The 25,912-nt window shown below is 37.2% G+C and overlaps 1 protein-coding gene across 1 annotated transcript in view; it reads right to left on the bottom strand.

Annotated features, from left to right (window-relative positions):
* The window catches only part of C2CD6 (C2 calcium dependent domain containing 6), a 78,948-nt gene extending 53,138 nt beyond the window's left edge, over nt 1-25,810 (bottom strand). Inside the window, exons 1-5 of the mRNA XM_053665089.1 lie at nt 25,572-25,810; nt 15,035-15,121; nt 11,811-11,862; nt 10,293-10,453; nt 4,500-4,622 (exon numbers count right to left, since the gene is read on the bottom strand). Of these exons, the coding sequence (XP_053521064.1) occupies nt 4,500-4,622; nt 10,293-10,453; nt 11,811-11,862; nt 15,035-15,121; nt 25,572-25,577 (429 nt within the window). The 5' untranslated portion in view covers nt 25,578-25,810. The remainder of the gene's footprint in view (nt 1-4,499; nt 4,623-10,292; nt 10,454-11,810; nt 11,863-15,034; nt 15,122-25,571) is intronic.
* Between the last annotated feature and the right edge of the window lie 102 nt (nt 25,811-25,912).

The raw sequence follows: 25,912 nt of genomic DNA on the forward strand, positions 1-25,912 counted from the left end.
AAGGAATTTTAGTCATTTCTAAGGTCTTCTTCCCCAAATTTCTCTGAGGATCCTCAGTTGCTTACTCCTTTAAAATTACATTTATTGGAGTGATATAGGTTAATAAGATCACGTAGGCTTGAAGTGTACATTTCTACGATACCTGGTCTGTACATTACATCGTGTGTCCACACCCACAGTCGAACCGTCTTCTGTCACCACGTATTTGGCTGTGCCACTGTCCACTCCTTTCTGCTGTCCCTCTTCCCTCTGGTAACCACCATATTGTTGTCTCTGTCAATGAGTTTCAGTTTTATATCCCAAATACCAGTGAAATCATTTTGTTCTTAGCTTTTTCTGACTTATTTCTTTTAGTATAGTATTTTCAAGGTCCATCCATGTTGTCGCGAATGGCAATATTTCATCTTTCCTTATGGCTGAGCAGTGCTCCACAGCATATATGTATTACATCTTCTTTATCCAGTCCTCTATCAAAGACCACTTTGGTTGTCTCCATGTTTCGGAGTGAATAATGCTACAATAAACATAAGGATGCATATATCTTGCAAATACAAGGGGGAACCCCCAAAACCCAGAATTTATTTATAAAAAATTGTGTATTTATTCTTACATGTTTAAACTTCAGTCACTCTCAAAGTACTCTCCATTTGATGCAATACACCTAATTGAGATGTTTTTCCACAGCTCAAAATAGTTTTTGAACTCAATTTTGATACTTTTTAATGCTTCTATTGTTTGTTGTTTTCACCTCTTCCACATCAGCAAAACATTTTCCTTGAGGACTTTTTTTAATATAGGAAAACAAAAAAAAAGTTGCTCCAGGTGAGATCAGGTAAATAGGGAGTGGGAGGCCTCATGCCGATTTTTTTAATAAAAAACTGCTGAACACTCAGCATGATGTGGTGAGTGTGCTTGCAAATCACCCATCATGAAATGGGCAAATGTGTTGAAAGTCTTCAAGAAACATTTACTGTAAGCGAACACAGCCTCTCACAACAATGCCAGTTGGTGCACTGATACAGATGGATTCCAAGAATACTCACCTACCTGGGGAAGCCTGTGCTACAAGGGGCCTGCCCTCCAGAAGACAGTTCTAGTTTTGGGGGGGCTCTCTTGAAAATGTTTTTGAGTTTTCCAGGCAGATACCCAGAAAAGGAATTACTGGGTCATATGGTAACTCCATTTTTAATTTTTTGAGGAGTCGTTATACTGTCTTCTATAATGGCTATACCAGTCTGCATTCCCTCCAGCAGTGAATGAGGGTTCCTTTTTCTTCACAACCTTTCCAACTTGTTATTTACTCAGCTGCTTACTCTTACATAGTAGTCAATTTGTTCTTCTTCATCTCATCCCTCTTGGTAACATATTGAAAAATGATTGGATTTCCCACCACATTCTTACTGTGACAATTTTCAAACATATAGATCATTCAAAAGACTACAAGAATAAGTGCCAATATACCCTTCACTTGGATTAAACATGTTCAAACATTAGTTTAATTTAAGAAGTGTTAAAACCGTTTTGACATTTTGCCACATTTGCTTTACCTGTGTGTGTATACACACACTTACATATATATAAACATGTATATTTTTACTGTCAATTCATAAGTTGCAGCCATCATGTCACATCACTCCAAAGTGTTAAATGTCACCATGCATACTGTAAAAATAAGGATATCATAGGTAGATACCCTTTACCTCCTCACACAACCGCAACAAGGACAACAACAAATTTAAAAACAAAAAAGGACCAGAACTGCCAGAAAATTGAACTGTCTTGAAGTCTGACAACAAAGGAGTTAAAGAAGAAACATTCATCCAGACTAGTAGAAGGGGCAGAAATGGGCAGCTGGAGAAGAGAGGACTCATGGCCAGGTGGAGGCTAGTGAACAAGTAGCCCTACATACCCATGTGTATAAACCAGGAGGAACAACTGGGGAGCAAGACAGACCATGCAACCCAAGGGTCCAATGCAGTGAAATAAAGTCTCAAAATCTCTGACCATAAAAACCTGTGGGGGTTGAGGCAGCAGGAAAACCTCCCAGCCTCACAGGAGAGTTTGTTGGAGAGACCCACAGGCTCCTAGGAGGTACACAAACCCACCCACCCAGGAATCAGCACCAGGAAAGCCCAGTTTGCCTGTGGGTGGTGGGGAAAGTGACTAAAAGCCAGCCCAGAGCCCAGCAAGCAGCATTGTTCCCTCTCAGACTCCTCCCCAACATATAGCACCACAACGCAGCAAAGTGGGTTGGCCTGCCTGGCAAATACCTAAGGCTCCTTCCCTTACTATGTAACAGATGCACTGAGAAAAAACAATGGCCCAAATGAAAGAACAGATCAAAGCTCCAAAAATAGAACAAAGCAAGGAAGAGATAGCCAATGTACCAGATGCAGGGTTCAAAACACTGGTAATCAGGATGCTCACAGAAATGGTTGAGTGAGGTCACAAAATAGAGGAAGAAATGAAGGCCATGCAAAGTGAAATAAAAGAAAGTGGAAGCACCCAAGGAAACACACACCAGGGCACATCATAATTACAGTACCCAAGATCAACAATAAGGAGAGAATCTTAAAAGCAGCAAGAGAAAAGGAGATGGTTACCTACAAAGGAGTTCCCATCAGACTATCAGCTGATTTCTCAAACCTTGCAGGCAAGAAAAGGCTGGAGAGAAGTATTCAAAGTCATGAAAAGTAAAGACCTACATCCAAGATGACTCTATCCATCAAAGCTATCACTTAGAATGGAAGGGCAGATAAAGTGCTTCCCAGATAAGGTCAAGTTGAAGGAGTTCATCATCACCAAGCCCTTATTACATGAAATGTTAAAGGGACTTATCTAAGAAAAAGATGATGATCAAAAATAGGAACAGTAAAATGACACCAAACTCACAACTATCAACAACTGAACCTAAAAAAATACAAAACCAAAAACAAACTAAGCAAACAGCTAGAACAGGAACAGAATCAGATATGGAGATTACATGGAGGGTTATCAGCAGGGAAGGGAGGGGAGAGAATGGGAGAAAAGGTACATGGAAGAAGAAGCATAATTGGTAGGAACAAAATAGGTGGGGGTGGGGTTAAGAATAGTATGGGAAATGGAGAAGCCAAAGAACTTGTGTGTATGACCCATGGACATGAACTAAGGTAGGGGAATGCTGGTGGGAGGGGGTGTGCAGGGTGGAGGGGAATAAAAACAAGGAAAAAATATGGAACAACAACAAATTGTAATAGCATAATCAATTTATACTAAAAATAATAAAGATACCCTTCTACATGACCACCATATTAGTATCATATTTTAGAAAATTAACAATTTTAGAATTTCATCTAATATTCAGTATATATTTAAAATTTCCCAATTTTCACAAGAATGTCTTTTGTAACTTTTTCAAACCTGTACTCAAAGTTGTTGTATCTCTTTTAATCTAGAATATGCTCCATTTTTGTTTTTTTCAATGACCTTAGCTTTTTGAAGAAGCAAATTTGGTATTTGTCACATTATGTATTTACCTTATCATGTCATCATGGCATTATTTAACTTTTTCCTTATCCCCTAAAAGTTAGGTCTATACTCAGGTGGGCTAAACTTGGGTTAAACATTTTTGATGAGAGCAATTCATAGGTTGTGTACAACATATTGTACCACTTTAGTTATTAAGTTTTCCAAGCTCTTGGTTAAAATGGTAACCATCACATATTTCCATTGTACAGGATTATTTTCCACTCTGTAATAATCTGTGGGCTCTTACTGTAGCACCATGCAAATACCTTCTCTCCGAGCACTTTTTACCTAATGTGTTTAGGTAACATCTCTAGCTTGTGACTGAATCATTTATTCACTATAAAATGTTGCAAAAATGCTGAATTTGGAATTATATTATTCCTTCTACATTTGTAATCTGGCATTCTTCTGTTTAATAATAAAAAGCTTCATTTTTCCTTCCCATAGTCTCTCTTTTTTTTGAAGATCACCAAAAATTCATGGGTTTTTCTTTATCACCCTCCCAAAATATGGGTATTTCTTTGTAATGGGGGGAGTGGGGAACACTCCTAGGAAAGAGAAAGAAGAGAGAAGGAATCACAAAATCTGTGTATAAACTCTGCCCCAAACTTTGGGTGAGCCCGAAATGACACTGCAAAAGGCAGAGAGCAAGCAGCCCAGCTAAGGAGAAAAGAATTGAAATTTATGCTGCCAACTAAGAGGGAGGGTTGGTGGTTTTGAGTCTTGTTTTAAAGCATTTCAGAAAACATAATAAAACATCCTTAGTCTTTCAGGTTGTATCATTGACCTTCCTGAAAATAAATTTTCAAAAACATTATGCTCTTATAAACCAAATCTTTTTTTATTAATAGCCAGAGGCAGATATTGTTTCTTGAACACATGAGTTTGAAACCAGGTAATAAACGAAAGAAATCTATCAGGTATAGATAAGCCTTAACAATAAACACCAACTGGATAATATGATACCAAATAAAAATTATTTTGATACATACCTGAATTATTTCATAAAGGTGTATCTGAACACTCCCTAACATGAGATTATAACTGTCTTCATTGTCACAGTGCATTAGATCCAAGTAAATATTATTTCGCACATCATCTTGACGTCTAGGAACCTTGATTCAAATACATATAAAAAAAGCATTAAATTTTCAGTATGAATTTCATATATAATTTCTGAATAAATACGAGATCTGTCTGGAAAAAGTCTAGCCATTGTTACTATGATGAGAATGATTTGTGTGACATCAACATAACCTGGCAGCCAAGGAGGGTGGACTGGAATGTGCATGAGTCAACAGTGATGACTTCACTGTACTAGTCGGGGAATAAGATGCTATTGAGTGAGCATGTGTATTGTGCGGCCATCGACTTCAAAATGACTGAGTGAGTAGAGCAATGAATCTTCATCAAATTTTGCTTTAAGCTTGAACATTCCTCCATGGGAACTATTCAGATGATTCAGAAGCCCGCAGCTATGGGCACCTGGTGATTGGCATCATGACAATGTGTCCTCACATGCATCATGTCTCTTGCAGAATTTTTTTGTGAAACATCAAATCACCCAGGTGACTCAGCATCCATAGAGCCCAGATCTGGTGCTCTCTGACTTCTGGCTTTCCTCAAAAGTAAAGTCACCTTTGAAAAGGAAGAGATTTCAGACTATCAGTGAGATTCAGGAATATATGAGGGGGCAGCTGATGGTGATTGGGAAAACTGTGTGAGGTCCCAGGGTGCCTACTTTGAAGGGGTCTGAAACATCATCCTATGTACAATGTTTCTTGTATCTTGCATCTTCTTCAATAAATGTCTCCATTTTTCAAAGTGCATGGCTGGATACTTTCTGGACAGACCTTGTACATCCATAAGCTATATTATATTATGTGCATATCTAATGATTAGTTTTCATGTTACAAGCCTTACACTTTTTCAATCTCAGAGTCACATATACCCCAATGCCAACAAAAATCAGGATCTTGTTTATGTTTAATGTCAATTACAGTCTTTTTGAAACACCCATGCTTTAAACTCTACACAGAAGTTTGGCTTCAACACTCTACTGAAAATGTAATATAAAAGGTAATCAATATCCAATCCAATCCAAATAATCTAGATAATCCAAACATCCAATACCAAAAGACACCCAACATCCATTTCAGTCTCTTTTCTTTAATTTTTTGATAAAATGTATACCATTGTCTCAACTTGGAAATTTGAAATCTGTAATACAGTACCATATTGATGTCACCTTTAAAATTCATACACTCTTGCCCTGACTGGTGTGGCTCAGTGGGTTGGGCATTGTCTCATAAACTGAAAGGTCACCAGTTTAATTCCCAATCAGGGCACATGCCTGGGTAGCTGGCCAAGTACCCAGTTGTGGGATGCAAGAGGTAACCATTTCTCCGTCTTTGTCACTTCCTTTCTCGCTCTCTCTTCCTCCCTTCCCCTCTCTCTACAAATAAATAAATTAAATCTTTTTTTAAAAAGTCCAATACACTCTAGCTTATTAGAAAGAAATTTCATGCTTGTCCACCTCAAAATTCTAAGTGTATTTAAAAAGTTTAAGTGAGATATAATTAACATGTAACAGAGCATTACTTTTAGGTGTATAACATAATAATTTGATATTTGTATATATTGCAAAGAGAGTATTACAATAAGTTTACTTAACATCCATCACCACACAGCTATAATTTTTTTCTTGGATGAGAACTTTTAAGATCTACTCTCTTAACAACTTTCAAATATACAATACAGTATTAACAACTATGTCACTATGCCGCACATCAGATATCCAAAACATATTTATGGAATTGGCAAAAAAAAGTTCATTTGTAAGATGGTCCTAGTAGCTCTTAGTTTTCTTTAACTTCATTCAAAACAATTTTGTTAGATTGTACTATGGCAGCTGTCATATTAGCATGCATTAAAAAAAACATCAAAATTGGTGAATTTTTGTGTAGCCATTTTAATATTGAAGATGGAAGAAGCAACAGTTTTCGCATATTATGCTTTATTATTTCAAGAAAGGTAAAAATGCAATAGAACTGAAAAAAAAACCAGATTTGTTCAGTGTATGGAGAAGGTGCTGTAACTGATTGAATGTGTCAAAAGTGGTTTCCGAAGTTTCATGCTGGAGATTCCTAGTTGGACAATGCTCCACAGTTGGGTAGGCCAGCTGAAGTTGATGGCGACCAAATCAAGACATTTGAGAATAATCAACATTATACTACACAGGAGATATCTGACATACTCAAAATAACCAAATCAATAAACTTACTTATGAAAATGAAAAATGCGTCTTTTACTTTATGGAAAAAAATAGACTTTTTGGCCAAACCAGTATTTTATAACTGCAAGTTTGTACATTGCCCCCCCTTCACCCATTTCACCCGCCCTCAAAACTCCACCTGTGGCCACCACCAATCTGTTCTCTGTATACATGAGTGAGGTTTGGGGATTTTTTTTAGATTCCACATTTATGTGAGATCATGCAGTATTTGCCTTTCTCTAATTTATTTCACTTAGCATAATGTCCTCCAAGTCCATCCATGTTGTTACAAAGGGCAGGAGTTCCTTCTTTTTGTGACTGAATAACATTTCATTTTTTAAATTGTTTAAATGAATTCATCTGTGGATGGCACTTATCTTTTGGGGTTTTTTTCCCCATGTATTGGCTCTCGTAAAAAATGCTGCAGTGAACACGGGGGTATAGATATCTTTTCCAGATAATTTTTTTTCTTCAAATAAAAACCCACAAATAGAGTTACTGGATACTATGGTAATTATATTTTTAATTTTTTTGAGGAACCTCCATACTGTTTTCCATAGTGGTTGTACCAACTAACATTCTTGCTAATAGTGCTCAAGAGTTCTGTTTTCTCTACAGCCTTGCCAATGCTTGCTATTTCTTGTTTTTTAGATCACAACCATTTTAACAACTGTGAGGTGATATCTATAGTTTTATTTGCTTTTCCCTGATCATTACTGATGATGATCACCTTCTCATGTACATGTTGGCCATTTGGATGTATTCTCTGGAAAAATGTCTATTCAGATCCTCTGCCCATTTTTCAATATATTTTATTGATTTTGCTATAACAGTTGTCCCATTTTTCCTCTCCTTTATTCCCTTCCATCCTGTATCTCCCCTCCTACCAGCATTCCCCTACCTTAGTTCATGTCCATGGGTTGTACACATAAGTTCTTTGGCTTCTCCATTTCCTATACTGTTCTTAACCTCCCCTTGTCTATTTTATACCTACCAATTATGCTTCTTATTCCCTGTACCTTTTCTCCCATTCTCTGCCCTCCCTTCCCTGCTGATAACCCTCCATGTGATCTCCATATCTGATTCTGTTCCTGTTCTAGCTGTTTGCTTAGTTTGTTTTTGGTTTTGTACTTTTTAAAAAATATTTTATCTATTTTTACAGAGAGGGGAAGGGAAGGAGAAAGAGTGGGACAGAAACATCAATGTGTGGTTGCCCCTCATGTGTCCCCAGTGGATTTTCAATCCACTGAGCTACACCAGACAGGGCTGGTTTTGTATTTTTTAGGTTCAGTTGTTGATAGTTGTGAGTTTGGTGTCATTTTACTGTTCCTATTTTTGATCATCATCTTTTTCTTAGATAAGTCCCTTTAACATTTCATGTAATAAGGGCTTGGTGATGATGAACTCCTTTAACTTGACCTTATCTGGGAAGCACTTTATCTACCCTTCCAATCTAAGTGATACCTTTGATGGATAGAGTCATCTTGGATGTAGGTCTTTACTTTTCATGACTTTGAATACTTCTCTCCAGCCTTTTCTTGCCTGCAAGGTTTGAGAAATCAGCTGATAGTCTGATGGGAACTCCTTTGTAGGTAACCATCTCCTTTTCTCTTGCTGCTTTTAAGATTCTCTCCTTATTGTTGATCTTGGGTACTGTAATTATGATGTGCCTTGGTGTGTGCTTCCTTGGGTGCTTCCACTTTCTTTTATTTCACTTTGCATGGCCTTCATTTCTTCCTCTATTTTGTGACCTCACTCAACCATTTCTGTGAGCATCCTGATTACCAGTGTTTTGAACCCTGCATCTGGTACATTGGCTATCTCTTCCTTGCTTTGTTCTATTTTTTGGAGCTTTGATCTGTTCTTTCATTTGGGCCATTGTTTTTTCTCAGTGCATCTGTTACATAGTAAGGGAAGGAGCCTTAGGTATTTGCCAGGCAGGCCAACCCACTTTGCTGCGTTGTGGTGCTATATGTTGGGGAGGAGTCTGAGAGGGAACAATGCTGCTTGCTGGGCTCTGGGCTGCTTTTAGTCACTTCCCCCTCCACCCACAGGCAAACCGGGCCCTCCTGGTGCTGATTCCTGGGTGGGTGGGTTTGTGTACCTCCTAGGAGCCTGTGGGTCTCTCCAACAAACTCTCCTGTGAGGCTGGGAGGTTTTCCTGCTGTCTCAACCCCCACAGGGGGTTTTTATGGTCAGAGATTTTGAGACTTTATTTCCCTGCACTGGACCCTTGGGTTGCATGGTCTGTCTTGCTCCCCAGTTTTTCCTCCTGGTTTATCTGCATGCAAATGTGGGACTGCACTGTCCTGCCGCTGTCCCTCTCCTGCCCCAGTCCTCTAGCTGCCACCTTGCTGCATTTCCTCTCTGCCCCAGCTGCCTTCCTCCAACCCTCCTGCAAGTCTGAATGAATGTTTTTTCTTTAACTCCTTGGTTGTCAGACTTCCATACAGTTTGATTTTCTGGCAGTTCTGGTCATTTTTTGTTTTATTAGCTGTTTTTCTTCTTTTGGTTGTGTGAGGATGCAAAGTCTATCTTCTACACCTCCATCTTGGCCAGAAGTTTCTTCCCGTTTTTTAAGTGGGTTATTTTTTGTTAAATTGCATGAGTTCTTTATTATTTATATACATTTGGATACTAATGTCTCATCAGATACATGATTTGCAAATATTTTCTCTCATTTTGTAGGTTGTGCTTTCATTTTGTTGATGCTAATGAGAGTGCATATACTGGGGGGATTGTTATAAGGACTGAAGAGATTAATCCATGGAAAAATAATTGGAAAGATTTTATATGAGAAAAAAAGATAGAGGGAGTGGGGAGATGAGAAAAAAGAAATGGTGTAAAATGAATTGAATGTCTGTGTCCTCTCGATATTTGTTTGTTGAATCCTAAATTCCCAATGTGACGTTATTTGTAGGTTGGGTGTTTGGGAGGTAATTAATCCATGAGGGTAGAAGCCTCATGAATTTGATTAGTGCCCTTTGAAGAAGACACACAGAAAAAGATGATCTGTCTTTGCTCTCTGCCATATCACTATAACAATAGGAAGATGGCCTCAGGCAAACTAGGAAGCAGGTTCTCACCAGACACTGGATCTTCTAGCACCTTGATCTTGTTTCCCCTTCTCCAGAAAGGTGAGAAGTAAACATTTGTTGTTTAAGCCTCCAATCTACAGTAATTTGTTATAGCAGCCCAAACTGACTAAGCTGAGGTGGAGATGGTAGGTAGATGAGAAAGGAAGAGAAAGGTAGAGAAAAATGCATCTGTGATAAACCAGAGACAGTGAGACCTCAGTGAAAAAGACCAACAAGAGTGTGCTTTTTACAGTAAGCTCTTCGTTTTTTTCAAAAGAACATTAATTAGTTTAAAATGCATAAATAGAATACTGTAAAATATCAAGTAAAAAGGTACTGCTTTTGTTTCTTTCCTATGCCCCCCAAAAGATACAATTAATTAGCATATTTGGAGCAAATTCATTCTTATATCTAGAACAAAACATTAACATTACCTGTACAGAAAAATACTTCACTTCATCAAACTTAACTGCAGTTTTCTTTTTATCATTGCTAAATTGTGTGTTTTGGGGTAGCAAGCTATGCATTTTTGTACATTTGACAACATTGTTTATGAAGATGCGAATGCACAAATTATTGTTAGGCTGTAAATTAACTGAAAAAACATAGGTATTTAGGAAGCAAATTTTGTTGTAATTGAACAATAGCACATTATAAAATTAATCCATTAAACAATGCAGGCCAAAACCTAAGAATCAACCAAATAAATAGACAGGTAATTGTAGAGCATGTTAAATAACGAAAAAGTTCATTTAAAATGTATTTTTGCCCATCAATTCAGTTAGCTACAACATAAGTAGGAAAAGGCTGTTCTTCCTTAGATAAATTCTCATATTTTTATCCTCACATATCCATTATAAATCTTTTGCAATTTTTCTATATTTAAGGTGAATTAACATTTACAATATAAGTTGAAGTTTTTTCTAAGTATAATTATATAGAACTTCAAAAATATGTCATTTGAAGATAACTAATTTTAAGACAACAAAATTTAAAGCAGCATTCTACTCTAATTTACTTCACTATGTACTTCACTTATATTATATTGGCCCACATTTTTACCTTTCATAGCACTCTGTGCATTCAAACAATTTTGTTTTTATGATTTAACTAATTATCTTTAATAATCTCTTCACACAGAATTCTCTTCACTAATTAATTTATATAAAAAAGAAACACCAAGTCTTCAAATTGAGACTGAGTTAATGCCATGATAAATCTAATAATAGGTATGAAGCTTATTTGAAGGTCCTGAGACAAATAAATCCTTTAAATAATGTTTAAGAAAAGCATAGTTGTTACTCTTGGTAAATAAATTAGTATTATATATTCCAAGAAGGTACATATTTCCCCCTTATATGGTGACTGAGGTGGGTGACAGATGGCTGAAATCTTTTATCACTCTCCACATCACAGAGTGGAGTTTATTTTCCTTTCCTCTTGCATCTTGCCTGGACCTGTGACTGCTTGAACACGCAATGGACATGACCAGGGACTAGGATAGGGTCAGAGAGACATTAGCCAGGGTGAAAAATTTAAAGGGACGCCAAAAACTTCAGTAATAAAAATAAATAATATTTTAATGTAACGTATTTTAAAAATTAAAATGAATACAGAAAAAAGAATAAAAGTCCAGACCCTGGGACTACATGGAGAGTGAGGAAGGTCCACCCACCCATGCCAGTGTACCCTCTGAGCCCAGTTTTCCAGGCAGTTTTACTAAAGCACCAGACACACAAATGAGCCACTTCAGATATTCCAGCTTTTCTGAACCTCAGAGGTCATAATGAAGCAGAAGTACTACCTAGTGAATGCACAGGTAGTGATTAATAATGAAACAGTTAATGTTTGAAGCCATTAAGTCTTAAAATAGTGTCTTGTGATGCAGTAACATGTAATGAAACAGTGATTCATGATCATAGCATGGTTCTTAAATTTAAAAAAAAGGATACTCTGAGGTGCAAAATTTCTGCAGCTCTTTAGATGAATAGCCAGACAGCCAACCTACAACAATCAAAATAAAAACACAGTGAATGAATTTTTTAAGTTAACTTTTCCATTTTACTCTACAACAAACTACATATTTTTTTTAAAGTTCCACTTTGTTAATCTTTCTCATTAAAAATATCTAATGATTGGAAAACATCAGAAAGCAGAAATACAGAAGAAAAATAGGCAGGATTTGTTTAAAACAAACCTAAAATGAACAACACGATAAAGCAAAACAATTGTTCATTAGCAACCAAAACCCAGTAATCACTCTTTGAAGTAAATACTTCAAATTTTGTATTAGGTTAGAAGTGATAAAATGTAGCATTTTACAGTAATAATAAGAAATATGGGCCTGGCTCGTGTGGCTCAATGTGGCTCAATGCAGTGAGCACCAGACTGCAAATCAAGTGTCACCAGTTTGATTCCTAGTCGGAGCACATGCCTGGGTCTTGGGCCAGGTCTCCAATAGGGGGCACATTAGGGGCAACCACACATTGATGTTTCTCTCCCTCTCCTCCTCTCTCCCTTCTTCTCTCTCTAAAAATAGATACATAAAACTAAAAAAAAAAAAAAGCCTTCCTTGAGATAAGCTTTTTTATCCAGTATCTTAAAACCACTTTATTCACTCAACAATCATTCATTGACTATAATATGCCAAGGACTGTGAAATATTCATTTTCTCTTATACAAGGCATTTCTAAATGTTAGAGAAAATTGTGTCTTGTGTTTAACCATAAAATTAAATACACAGTGAATGCAGAAACACTTAAAAGTAATATGCAATATTAGCCAAACATATTTAGCCCATGTTCATTGTTTTTTAAAGAGTAAAAGTGACAGCAATATTACATTAAACATTATGAAACAAAGTGAATGGCCCAACAGTATTTTTAAATGTAATTGTTTTGATAACAATATAGAAAAAGAGGTTAGCATTCACTATTTAATTAAAAGAATATGTATCTGAATGATGAAATCCTAAAGAAGAAAATATTATGGTCTACTTTTTAAGGAAATGTAGGTATAAAACATTAGGGTAAAGGAAAGATTTTGAAAGATTTTCAAATTCAAAGTTGGGGGGAGTGATGCCTATTATACAATCTGGGAGGGATTTTAAATGGTATTGCCATAGGTGATTCCATAAATCATTGTTTATTCCTTAAAACTGGGTTGTACATAGGAGGATAGAACAAGAAAGTATAGCTGTAATTTTGCACTGTGTAATTCTATACAATGCAAATCGCTGCCTGCCCGCCAAGTCTCTCGACATGAAGCCATGGGCAACACAGCTTAATTTTCCTTATATTTCAATAGCTCCTTATGCTTTTACATAATATATCCATATAATATTGAAAAGAGAATTTCTATTCAAATATAGAAAAAAATTTAACACTCAAAAATATAATAACTATTCACACACTGTAAATAACAAATACTGCCACAGAATCTGAGACCCATCTGCAGCCCAAAGCAATAACCATGTCAATATCTTCACCCCCAACATTCTCAAACAGGCATTTAAAACAGGAAAGCAAAAAAAAATAATAATAAAATAAAACAGGAAAGCAACCAGAAAGCTATTCACAAAAGCACTTTTTTGTGTCCAATTTTAGGACACAGCTTTTTCACATTTTTTTCTGAAAATAAGATGTAACCAGCAGAAACAGGAGTAGTGGGTAGTGATGCAGTTATTATTGTTTACACATGTGCAAACCTTGCCAAATACATCATAATAAATCACAGAACTTTCAAAGAGAAAATGGTGAGACTGAATCCTGCACTGGGAGGAGTTATCAGTTACATGCCAAATATCACTCTGTCAAAAACCTTCATTGGAGCCCTCGCTGGTGTGGCTCAGTGAATTGAGTGCCAATCTGAGAACAAAAGGATTGCTGGTTTGATTCCCAGTCAGGGCCCATGCCTAGGTTGCGGGCTTGGTCTCCAGTTGGTCTCCAGTTGAGAGGTAACCACACATTGATGTTTCTCTCCCTTTCTTTCTCCCTCCCTTCTCCTCTCTCTGGAAATAAATAAATAAAATCTTAAAAAAAAAAAACTTCCAGTGGACCTTTAAGAGAAGCTTTTTCAATCTAGCAACATGTAATTCAAATAAGAAAATACAAACTATGAAGTTAGAAAGTATGAGTGAAACCAGAATGGTTTTCAAAATGTCAGTTCTAAAAAGTAATAGAAGTCATATTCAAGAGTATGAATTACAGAAATTGGTATGTCAACATAATGTCACACATAATTGCTTTTGGACAAAAATTATTTCAAAGAATCGTTTGTAAATTTAGATTCCAACGGTGAAGACTTATACGCCAACTTTGATTGTGATATAAGAAAGAAAAAGTTACATGATTTTATAGATAAATGCACACCATGATCATTTTGTAAAAACAAAAATGTATACATTAATATAGCCTTACTATCTCCCCCCAAAGGGAGGTGTTAAATTAATCATGGTTTTTAATCAAGAACATGTATCAGTATATTATAGGAGCTAGAGAAGAGGAATAAGAGCAACTCTTATTTCGCAGCCATTCACTATTCCCATGGTGTTCAGAGAAAAAAGGTAACTATAAAAGAATATCACAGTATTCGGCAGCTCTAAATGTACACAGATCCTCACATCCTCTGCTCTATAGCACCCAAACGAGAAAACAGATTTTTGCGGTCCTCAGCCTAGATATTAGGTCCTACCTGTGTGTTTTTGCATGTGTGTTTGATTTTTGTCTCTGGGGTTATTTTGAATGAAAGACAGGTGTAGGGTCAATTTTCAAACTATAGCTCAAAGGTTCATAAATCTGACAATAAATACAATCAATAACCTGAAGAGCTCAATAACAATACTGATTCCTACACCCTGTTCTCCAATTCTAAGTTAGCAGATTTTAGTTTGAGCCCAAGAATCAATGTTTTTAAAAATCATTTCAGGTGATTCTTATGTAACTTGAGTTTGGAAATCCCTGATAATACCTAATATAGAAACTTTTTTTTCTGTGAATAATTTCACTGATTATCAGAATGCTTTTCTGATTCATAGAAGTAAAAAACTGATGAATATGTCATCAGAGAGTACCATTTTTACACATACTTTTTCACTACCAAATAATAAACATTAACTAGTCTTAATGTAAAATAAGAAATAACTTGTCCAGGTTCGTTAAGGATTAGTCATACATACCACATCCCCAAATGGCACTAAATTTGCTGTTCCAGGTGTTATTTTCAGTTCACTATGTTCAGACCCTTTAGGAGTTTTTCTCAGCATCTACAATGTAAATAAATTAAGACTTTAGAAGGCAAAGAAGAACATAACTAAAAGTTTACTTCAATTTTCTGAGTATCTAGTAAGTATTAGGTATTACATTAGGAAGTGGGATGTTGATATGATTAGAAAATTAATCCCTACCCTCAATTAATTTATCAATAAGTTAGCAGAGAAACCAAGGACAAAAGTACATAGTAGCATAAACTCTGGCTAACTAAAAAAAAAAAGACCATTATTATGACATTCCAATTAATCTGATGTGGACTAGGTACTATATCCTACAAGTGTAGTGATTCTTCTTACAAGTTATCCCAATATTCTTTCACTTATAAGTCAGGGAAGAAACTGGAATTTAATCCTTTGTAATAGTTAGTGCACTAGAAGGAGCAATGAACAGATGGTTTGTGGGTTTTAGTTGTCAGTGGATTGCTATTTAACTTTGTTCTAAGAGCTCCAGTTGTTACACACATGGTTAGCTTTTTAAAACTGTAAGACATTTTAATATAGATTTTAAAAGTAAAGTGAAAGAGGTAGGGGGGATGGAGGGGAGAGGCAAAGGGAATAAGATAAAATTGCCGATTAAAAACATAACTTAACCCCTGGATGGTGTGGCTCAGTGGACTGGGGACAGGCTGAGAACCAAAGGGCCACTAGTTCAATTCCCAGTCAGGGCATATGCCTGGGTTGCAGGCCAAATCCCCAGTGGGGGGCACGTGAGAGGCAACCACACATTGATGTTACTCTACCTCTCTTTCTCCCTCTCTTCCCCTCTCTAAAAATAAAATCTTTAAAAAATTAAAAATGTAACTTAAAAGTTGCCATTTGCGAAATCATGGATGGATCTTGAAAAACTCACACTAAGTGAAATAAGTCAGACAGAAAAAATTAAGAATCATGATTTCACTCACATGTGGGACACGAAACTGAAAAAGCAACAAATGAACAAGGAAAACAAACTCACAGACACAGACAATATGGTGATCAGAGGGAAGGGGGCGGGGGTAGTAAAGGATGAAGAAAATCAAATGTATGGGATGAAAGAAGATTCGACTCTGGGTAGTGCGCATACAGTACAATACAAAGATAATGTATCACAGAAATGCACATCAGCAACACACCCCACACACTCCCCATAGGGGGGGAACAAAAGACAAAAAGCCAAAACGAAACCTAGACAATCCTATTAACTAATATCACTCTAATAAATTTAATTTAAAAAATCTAACTTGAAAAAAAGTATATTCACCCCAAACCTTTGCTGCACGTGAATTAACATGACCTTATTTATAAACATTAACATCCCCAAATTCTTTGTTGTATCTTTCAAGAATCACTGTTTGATTTTTAAATTATATGAGTAATTATTAGTTATGCTGAAATTTTTGTTTTAAAGTATATGATACCTTAGTTGTATTGAAAATTTGTTTATACATTTTGGATGATTTTGTTATTGTTGCATCTAACTGGCTTAATGTGTTCTACATACAGGGTGGGGCAAAAGTATATAGAAAATAATACAATAATTAATAATAATACTAGAATAAATTCTGTGTTTTGCATACTTAAAACTTGAAATCTCCTTCTGCCCCACCCTCTATATGATTTAATTTGTACTTTAAGATAACTGAGTGACAATTACTATACTGTCACAGAAGTATCAAACTGTGGTACATTATATGTATATTAAATGTGGAACCTCATGCTTTCTAAAGTTCTGATAACCTTATTATGGACATCTACTTTGAATGTGCTTTTATTGCTTTTTCAAATGTGCATCTTCTTAAGAAACTCAAGTTATGAAAAAAAACTTTAAAATAATGATGCTCAATTTATTCTTAAGAAACTGGCAAAAACTCTACCTTCCCCCGCATTTTACTACCTTTTAACTTTTCCTTCCTCACCTGAGAAAAGAGCTTTTCAATGAGAGCAACATGAGCTAACCAATTATTTGCCAAAATTCTATTAGAACTTTGAACAAAAGTTCCTTAAATCAGTCTCATATCCTTCTGACACCACCTAGAATTTCCCCTGAGCCTGAGAATTTTGATTTTAGTTAATTCTGCTATCATCTCCATCACTTTCAGCCATATCCTGAATAGAAGTCCCTTGGCACGTCTATTAAAAAGTCTGTACATTCACTCACAGTGTTTTGCACTTCTTTTCAAGTGATCTTTTTTACCCACTCCCCTCCATTCCAGTTTTCTTTGAAAACCACTAGCCTACATGCTTACCTTCCCCTAGGAAATTCCTACTTCCCAGCCCTAATGGGTACCTCACTATCCTTACATTATGCATCTTTTATAACTGTTTGCCTGGCATTGTGCTGATTCTGGCTTGAAGTGTTCCTGTCTTTAAGAAATTCAGTCTAGTGTTGAAGACAGGCAGGTGGAAAAACAATTATAGTTTCACTATAAGAAAATTAATTGCTGAGAAGAGAGAATCTTGTCTTTACTTTCTTTGCCTAACCCAGATCTTCTACATGGGAAAAAGAGTAACTGATTTGATTAGCCAGATCTTGCCATTCATTGTGCAAGCTACAGGTACATGGAGTTATTAACTCTAAAAAGGATTTGTTTTAATCCTCTTTTTCCTTGCCTAAGCTCAAAAGCGATGAATTCTTTTCACCCTCTGTGGTTTTCTGTCCCCCTAAAATAAGGATGCTCACAGCAAGGCCCAAGGATTACCCCCTAGAGTAGCAAGAGAAAATATCAGAATTCAGCACTTTTCTTTAACAAGAAAGTATGCATATACAGCTGACTCTAAGCAGTATACAAATAATCTGAAGTGTGAGTTTCATGCTCAGAGGGCTTCATATGAATGCCCTCATGCTTTCAGGGTATTGTGTTTGCTAGTTAGCTCGACTGAGCAATTATATGAGCTTAAGTAGTAGACCATTTAGTTTACTTTATTGGTAGATGAAAATTGACCATAAAAAATTTCATGGAGCCCTGGCTGGTATAGCTCAGTGGACTGAGTGCAGGCTTTGAACCAAAGGGTCACTGGTTCAATTCCCAGTGCACATGCCTGGGTTGCAGGCCAGGTCCCCGGTGGGGGCCACGTGAGAGTCAACCACACATTGATGTTTCTCTCTTTCTTCCTCCCTTCCCCTCTCTCTAAAAATAAATTTTAAAAATCTTTTAAAAAATTTCATGGAAAAGTATTTTTAAAAGTTGGCAAACATAAAGATGTATCATGCTAACAGGTGTGAGGTATATAGTTTTGACTTGCATTTCTCTAATAGCTAGAAGTTGAGCATCTTTTCCTGTATCTGTTGGATATTTGTATGTCATCTTGGGAGGGGTGTTTGTTCAGGTTCTCTGCCTTTTTTTTTTAAAGATTTTATTTATTTATCTTTAGAGGGGAAGGAGAGAGGGAGATAAACATCAATGTATGGTTGCCTTTCATGCATCCCCTGCTGGGAACTGGCCTGCAGGGAACCGGCCTGCAACCCAGGCATGTGCCCTGACTGGGAATTGAACTGTGATCCTCTGGTTCACAGGCCCGTGCTCAATCCACTGAGCTACACCAGCCAGGGCTTGCCTATTTTTTATTGTATTATTTGTTTGGTGTTGAGTTGTATGAGTTCTTTATATTTTTTGGATATTAACCCCTTGTAAGAGCTGTTTTTTGCTAATATCTTCTCCTATTTGGTGGGTTGCCTTTTTGTTTGTTGGCAGTTTCTTTTGCTGTGCTGCCAGCAATTTAGTTTGAAATAGTCCTATTCATTTATTTTTGCCTTTACTTCACTTGCCTTTGGAGTCAAATACATAAATCTTCTCTAAGACCAACATCCATAAGTACATAGGTACTAACCTATGTTTTCTTCTATGTGATTTTTGTTTCAGATCTTATATTTAGGTCTTTGATCCATTTTGAATTGTTTGCACACAAGGACAATCTGTAATCTAGTTCCATTTTTTTGCATGTGGCTCTCTAATTTTCCCAGCAGCGTTTATTGAAGAGGCTTTCTTTCCTCCATTGTATGTTTTTGGCTCCTTTGTAGAAAATTATTTGACCATATACATGTGGTTTTATTTCTGGACTCTCAATCTGTTCCACTGCTCTGTTTTTCTACTAACACCATGCAGTTTTGATTATTGTTGCTCTGTAGTATAATTTGAAGCCAGAAAGTGTGATATTCTAGCTTCATTCTTTTTTCTCAGGATTGTTTTGGCTACTTGGGGTATTTTGTGATTCCATGCAAATCTGATTATTTTTTGTTCTATATCTTTTTTAAAATATATTTCTTATTTTATTGGTTATGCCATTACATTTGTTCTATTTCCCCCCTCCATTCCCCTCCACCCTGCACACCCCTCCCCCACTATTCCCCCCTTTAGTTCATGAACACATGCCTCACATTCTTTAGATTCTGTATTTCCCCTACTATTCTTGCCCTCCCCCCTATCTATTTTCTATCTACTGTCTATGCTACTTATTTTCTATACCTTCTCCTCCCTTCTCCTTCTCCCACTCCCCTGTTGCTAACCCTCCATGTGATCTTCATTTCTATGGTTCACTCCTGATCTAGCTGTCTTAATTTGCTTTTGTTTTAGGTGTGGTTGTTAATAACTGTGAGTTTGCTGTCCTCTCACTGTTCATCTTTTTTATCTTCTTTTTCTTAGGTAAGTCCCTTTAACATTTCATATAATAAGGGCTTGGTGATGATGAACACCTTGAATTTGATCTTATCTGAGAAGCACTTTATCTGTCCTTCCATTCTAAATGAAACCTTTGCTGGACAGAGCAATCTTGGTTGTAGGTCTTTGGTTTTCATGACCTGGACTACTTCTTTCCAGCCCCTTCTTGCCTGTAAGGTCTCTTTTGAGACATCAGCTGACATTTCACATAATAAGGGCTTGGTGATGATGAACTCCTTGAATTTGAGCTATGAAATGTTAAAGGGATTTACCTAAGAAAAAGAAGTTAAAGAAACACGAACAGTGAAAGGACAGCAAACTCAGTTATTAACAACCACACCTAAAACAAAAGCAAACTAAAAGGACAGCTAGATCAGGAGTGGAAACATAGAAATGAAGATCTCAAGGAGGGTCACCAACAGGGGAGTGGGAGGAGGAGAAGGGGGGAGAAGGTACAGAAAATAAGTAGCATAGACAGTAGATAGAAAATAGATGGGGGGCAAGAATAGCCTGGGAAATATAGAATCTAAAGAACTTGAGACACATGGACATAAACTAAAGGGGGGTAATGGTGGGGATAGGGGAGTAAGGTGGAGGGGAATGAAGGGGGGAATAGAACAACTGTAACAGCATAATCAATAAAAAAAATAAAAATAAAGAAATCAGCTGACAGTCTGATGGGAACTCCTTTGTAGGTAACTGTCTCCTTTTCTCCTGTGCTTCTAAGATTATCTTCTTATCCTTAATCTTGGGCAATGTAATTATGATGTGCCTTGGTGTGTTCCTCCTTCAGTCCAATTTCTTTGGGACTCTCTGAGCTGCCTGGACTTCCTGGAAGTCTATTTTCTCTGCCAGATTGGGGAAGTTCTCCTTCATTATTTGTTCAAATAAATTTTCAATTTGTTGCTCTTCCTCTTCTCCTTCTGGTACCCCTATAATTCGGTTGTTGGAACATTTAAAGATGTCTTAGAGATTCCTAAGCCTCTCCTCATTTTTCTGAATTCTTGTTACTTCATTCTTTTGCTGATTTCTTGCTACCTTCTGCTCCACATCATTGATTTGAGTCCCAGTTTCTTTCCCACCACTGTCGGTTCCCTGTACATTTTCCTTTATTTCACTTAGCATAGCCTTCATTTTTTTCATCTAATTTGCCACCATATTCAACCATTTATGCAAGCATCCTGATTACCAGTGTTTTGAACTGTGCATCTGATAGGCTGGCTATCTCGGTCACTTAGTTATATTTTTTCTGGAGCTTTGATCTGTTCTTTCATTTGGACCATTTTTTTGTCTTGGTGTACCTGTTATGTAGTAAGGGGTGGAGCCCTTGGTGTTCACCAGGGCAGAGCAACTCATGTCGCTGTGCTGTATGTGGGGGAAGGGTCCAAGAGGGAACAATGGCACTTGCTCCACTCTCTGTCATATTTCAGTCACTTCCCCCACTACCCACAAGCAAATTGGGCCCTTCTTGTGCTGATTCTTGGGCGGTTGGGTTTGTGTACGTTCTAGGACCCTGTGGGTCTCTCCAGTGAATTCTCCTGTGAGGCCTGGAGTTTCTCCCATTGCCGCCTCAACCCCCATTAGTGTTTTCAGTCGGAGGTTTGAGGCTTTATTTCCTCGCACTGGAGCTCTGGGTTGCAAGGTCTGTCTCACTCCCCAGTTGTTCCTCCTGGTTTATCTGCATGTACAAGTGAGACTGACCACTTCACCAGCCACCACTGCACCAGGGCCTCCAGCTGTGGTCTTGACTGCCCCACTCCTCCAGCCACTGTCTTGCCCCAAGTTCTCTCTGATTGGCTACCCACCTCCACCCCTCCTACTGGTCTGGATGAATGTGTTTAACTCCTTGGTTGACAGATTTCCATACAGTTCGATTTTCGATTTTCTGCCAGTCCTGGTTGTTTTTATTTTCAAATTATTGTCCTTCTTTTTGGTTGTGCAGGGAGGTGCAGTGTGTCTACCTACACCATCTTGGCCAGAAGTTTTCACAAAAATGTACTTTGATAGAGGACTAGATAAAGAAGATGCAGTACATATATACAATGGAATACTACTCAGCCATAAAAAAGATGGAATCTTGATATTTGCAGCAACATGAATAGTCCTTGAAAATATCATGCTAAGCAAGATGCTGGTCAGAAAAATCTAAGAACCCCATGACTTCACTCACACATGAGATATAAAACTGCAATTCATATAGACACAGAGAACAGTATGGTGGTTACCAGAGGAAAGAGGATGGGGGGTAGTAAAGGGTAAAAGGGGCCAAACATATGGTGACAGAAGATGACTTAACTTTGGGTGGTGGGCACACAATGCAATATGCACATGTATCATAGAAATGTATACTTGAAACCTATACAATCTTATTAACCAATGTCATCCAAATACATTTTTAAAAAAAGATGTATTACTTTGCTTTTACCAAAAACAAATATTCCAAGTTTGCTAACCAGTATGTAAACCAGCAAATATTTTAAAATATATATTCCTTAATCTCTCCTTTCAGAGTAAGGTGATGACATTTTAATGGATGTGAAAATAACCATTTTTTTAAGGGAACCCTCATGCACTGTTGGTGGGAATGCAGATTGGTGTAGCTACTATGGAAATCAGTACAGAGTTTCCTCAGAAAATTAAAAATGGAACTGCCTTATGACTCACTGATTCCACTTCTGGGTATATATTCAAACAAACCCAAAACACTAATTTGAAAGAATATATGCACCTATATGTTCATTACAGCGTTATTTACAATAGCCAAGATATGGAAGCATCCCAAATGCCCATTAATAGATGAGTGAATAAAAAAGAGGTGGTGCATATATACAATGAAGTATTACTCAGCCATAAAAATGGAGTGAAATCTCACCATTTGAAACATCATGGAGAGACCTACAGCATATTATGCTAAGTGGGATAAGTCCAAGAAAACAAATATGATTTCACATATATGTGGAATCTAAAGAACAAAATTAATGAACAAACAAAATCGAAACAGACTTATAGATACAGAGAACAGACTGATGGGAAGTGGGGAACAGGCAGAGGGAAGTGGGGTTAGAGGACTAGATGAAAAAGGTGAAGAGGCTGAGAAGTACAAATTGGTAGTTACAAAATAGTCATGGGGATGTAAAGCACAGCATAGGCAATACTGTAATAACTGTATGGTGCCAGGAGGGCACTGGAAATATTGGGGGAACACTGCAAAGTACATGATTGTCTAACCACTATGCTGTATACTTGAAACCAAAGTGAAATAATATTGAATGTTAACTGTAATTGAAAAAATAAATTTTAAATTAAAAAAAGAAATGAGAAAAAGCATATCTTTGCAATAAACATGTATTAAGGTGGTACATTTTGAAAATGATTGGAAATACTTTCATCTAATGTTATTTTATGTGTATTCAAATGTGTTATAACTAGAAACTCATGCTATTACACTTTAAAAACTTAGAAACAATTTTATTTGTTTAAAAATTTCACAAGGGAAAGTTTCAGCAGGTTAAGAGACCATTTCTCTCCTCTTAAATATAAAAATGCAATGCCTTCTAATTAGTTTGCCAGAACTAATTAATCAGAAGAGATTATTTTTTTTACTTTACTGATTAACTTTACTGATAAAATCTGAATTTAGAAGTTTGGAAAACCAAACAGAAATGACAAATAAGTATTGTGATTTACTAAGCACAACCAAGATGCACCTCTTCCATTTTGGAATTGCAAATCTTTGACAGCATTTTTTTCTAAATACAACAGCATTAACCACAAATGTTGTAATAAATGTGCCTTAGAACCAGAACCTCAAATCACTACATCACAAAGTATTAAATCAAGCATTTCAAATATAGAAATCCTTGATGAGTTTTTACCAGTAATATACAAAATGAAACTTAAAATCATTTTTAGAAATATTTATTTTTTATAATTGAAAGAAATGTATTTTTTTAATTTCTACTTTTAAATATTTTTATTGTTGTTCAGTTATAGTTATCCTACATTTTTCCCCATTGCTCTCCCCTGCCCCACCCAAACCCCACTCCCACAGTCAATCTCCCACCATTGTCTGTGCCCATGAGTCCTCTATTCATGTTCCTTGACTTGCCCCTACCCCTTTATTCCCCTGTTATCCCCCTTCCCCTCCCCTCTGGTCACTGTCAGTTTGTTTTTCATTTCCATGTCTCTGGTTCTGTTTTGCTTGCTTGTTTGTTTTGTTGATTAAGTTCCACTTATAGGTGAGATCATATAGTATTTGACTTTCAGAGCCTGGCTTATTTCACTTAGTTTAAGACTCTCCAGTTCCATCCACGCTGACACGAAGAGTAGAAGATCCTTCTTTCTTTCTGCTGAGTAGTATTCCATTGTGTAAATGTACTGGTTTTTTGATCTACTCATTTAATGATGCACACTTAGGCTGTTCCCAGCACTTGGTTATTGTAAATTGTGCTGCTATGAACATTGGGGTGCATAGGTTTTTTTGAATTGGTGATTCAGGATTCTTAGGGTATAATCCCAGCAATGGGATTGCTAGATCAAAAAGTAGCTCCATCTTTAGTTTTCTGAGGAAATTCCATACTGTTTTCTACAGGATTTCTTATTTTTAATTTTGTATGTTATACAATTTATACAGTAAATGTCAATATATTATGTAATGTGTAAATAAATGTACAAACATTGGTGATAATACTCACATGATTTTTACTGACAAGATTGTGCAATGAAAGAAATTTGGAGATCACTGATACAGAGTCACATCTGTGTTCCTAATTATGTCTCACTGCCCTAAATCTGCCTTTCTGGAGGCTTTAAGCTGCCAGTTGCCATGCATATGCCCACCTGGGCACAGTCTGCTTAGAATGAAGGAGGTTCACCATCTTCATTTGACAACCTAATAGTTTTCGGTTTAGATTCATTACCAGAAAGCCTTGGATAAAGCTGAGACTTACTTCCTCATCTGATTGCCTCCTTTCTCACAAATACTGATGGTCACAAAGAGGAGCTAAAGAGGAACAGGGGGTAAGATTCCAGTACGGAGCCCCATTCAGAAAGCCTACAAACTATGTCAGAAACACAAGGCAAATACGGGGGTTGGGGAGAGAGTGTTAGGGAAAAAGATGATGATACTTCAAGCAGGTTTAAAGAACTAAAAAATTAAGTAGGAGAGGAGCCTAAACGGGAGAAACAAGTGTAAAAGCATAAAGAAGAAAGGCACGGTTTATATCGTATATTATGTTAGATTGACGTAGTATACAGAAATTTTCATAATAAACAGACCAGTGGAATAGATAGAAAGCCCAGGAAAAAAAATACACATGATAACTTAGTGTAAAGGTGACATCTCAAGTCATTAGGGCAAAGATAGATTTTTTTTTAAAATGATGTTAGGACATTTATTCGGGAAAAAAAAAAAAAGAACCCCAGGTACTGAAAACAAGAGTAACTAAAGTGTCTGGAGTTCGGTGCTTTAGCCACTTAAATGAAATCTCAATGATGATGAGGACAGCAGCTAACATTTATCGACTCTACTTTGTGCTTTGCATTGTTAAGCACTTTATATCATTAACTCCTTTGGTTCTCCAGGTAACTCTGTAAGTAAGGTAGGCAGTTACTGTATTCATTTAATAGTTAATGAAACGAGGCTCTGACAAGTTAAATAACTGTCAGAAATCTTTCGCAGGTATTACCACCTCCCAATTTCGGACAGGTCGCCCTCCCTCCCATTTGCCTACTCTGACCCCTCTGTCCTTCCCGGTCCCTCTAGGTGGTCGGGTGGCCGACAGGCTCCTCTGGGGGGGGGGGGCACTCACGTCCATCAGGCGCTGCCCTTTGCCCTCCTTGGCCTGGTCCCCCGGCAGGCCCGAGGGATTGCCGACTCCTGGAAGTTATCAACTGAAGAAAACCCTGACCCTCTGATGTGCGTGGCCTCCAGGGAAGTATGGGAACTCCTCTGAATGCGGGGTCCGGGAACAAGGCCGTGGTTATCAGCTGGTTGGAAACCTTAGTCATCTGTTGGGCAGGATGCTTCCCTCCATCCTCTGCCCGGAGGGTCTGCGCCTAACCGACGGCTGGCTACTGCGCAGGCGCAGCCCTCTAACTTATCTTCCCGCGCGCTCCCCGCCCCCACCTCCAACCCCCCACGCACCGCTTA

The sequence above is a fragment of the Artibeus jamaicensis genome, unplaced genomic scaffold, assembly GCF_021234435.1.
Source record: "Artibeus jamaicensis isolate MK-2021 breed Jamaican fruit bat unplaced genomic scaffold, CSHL_Jam_final contig_391, whole genome shotgun sequence".
Taxonomy (NCBI): Eukaryota; Metazoa; Chordata; class Mammalia; order Chiroptera; family Phyllostomidae; genus Artibeus; species Artibeus jamaicensis.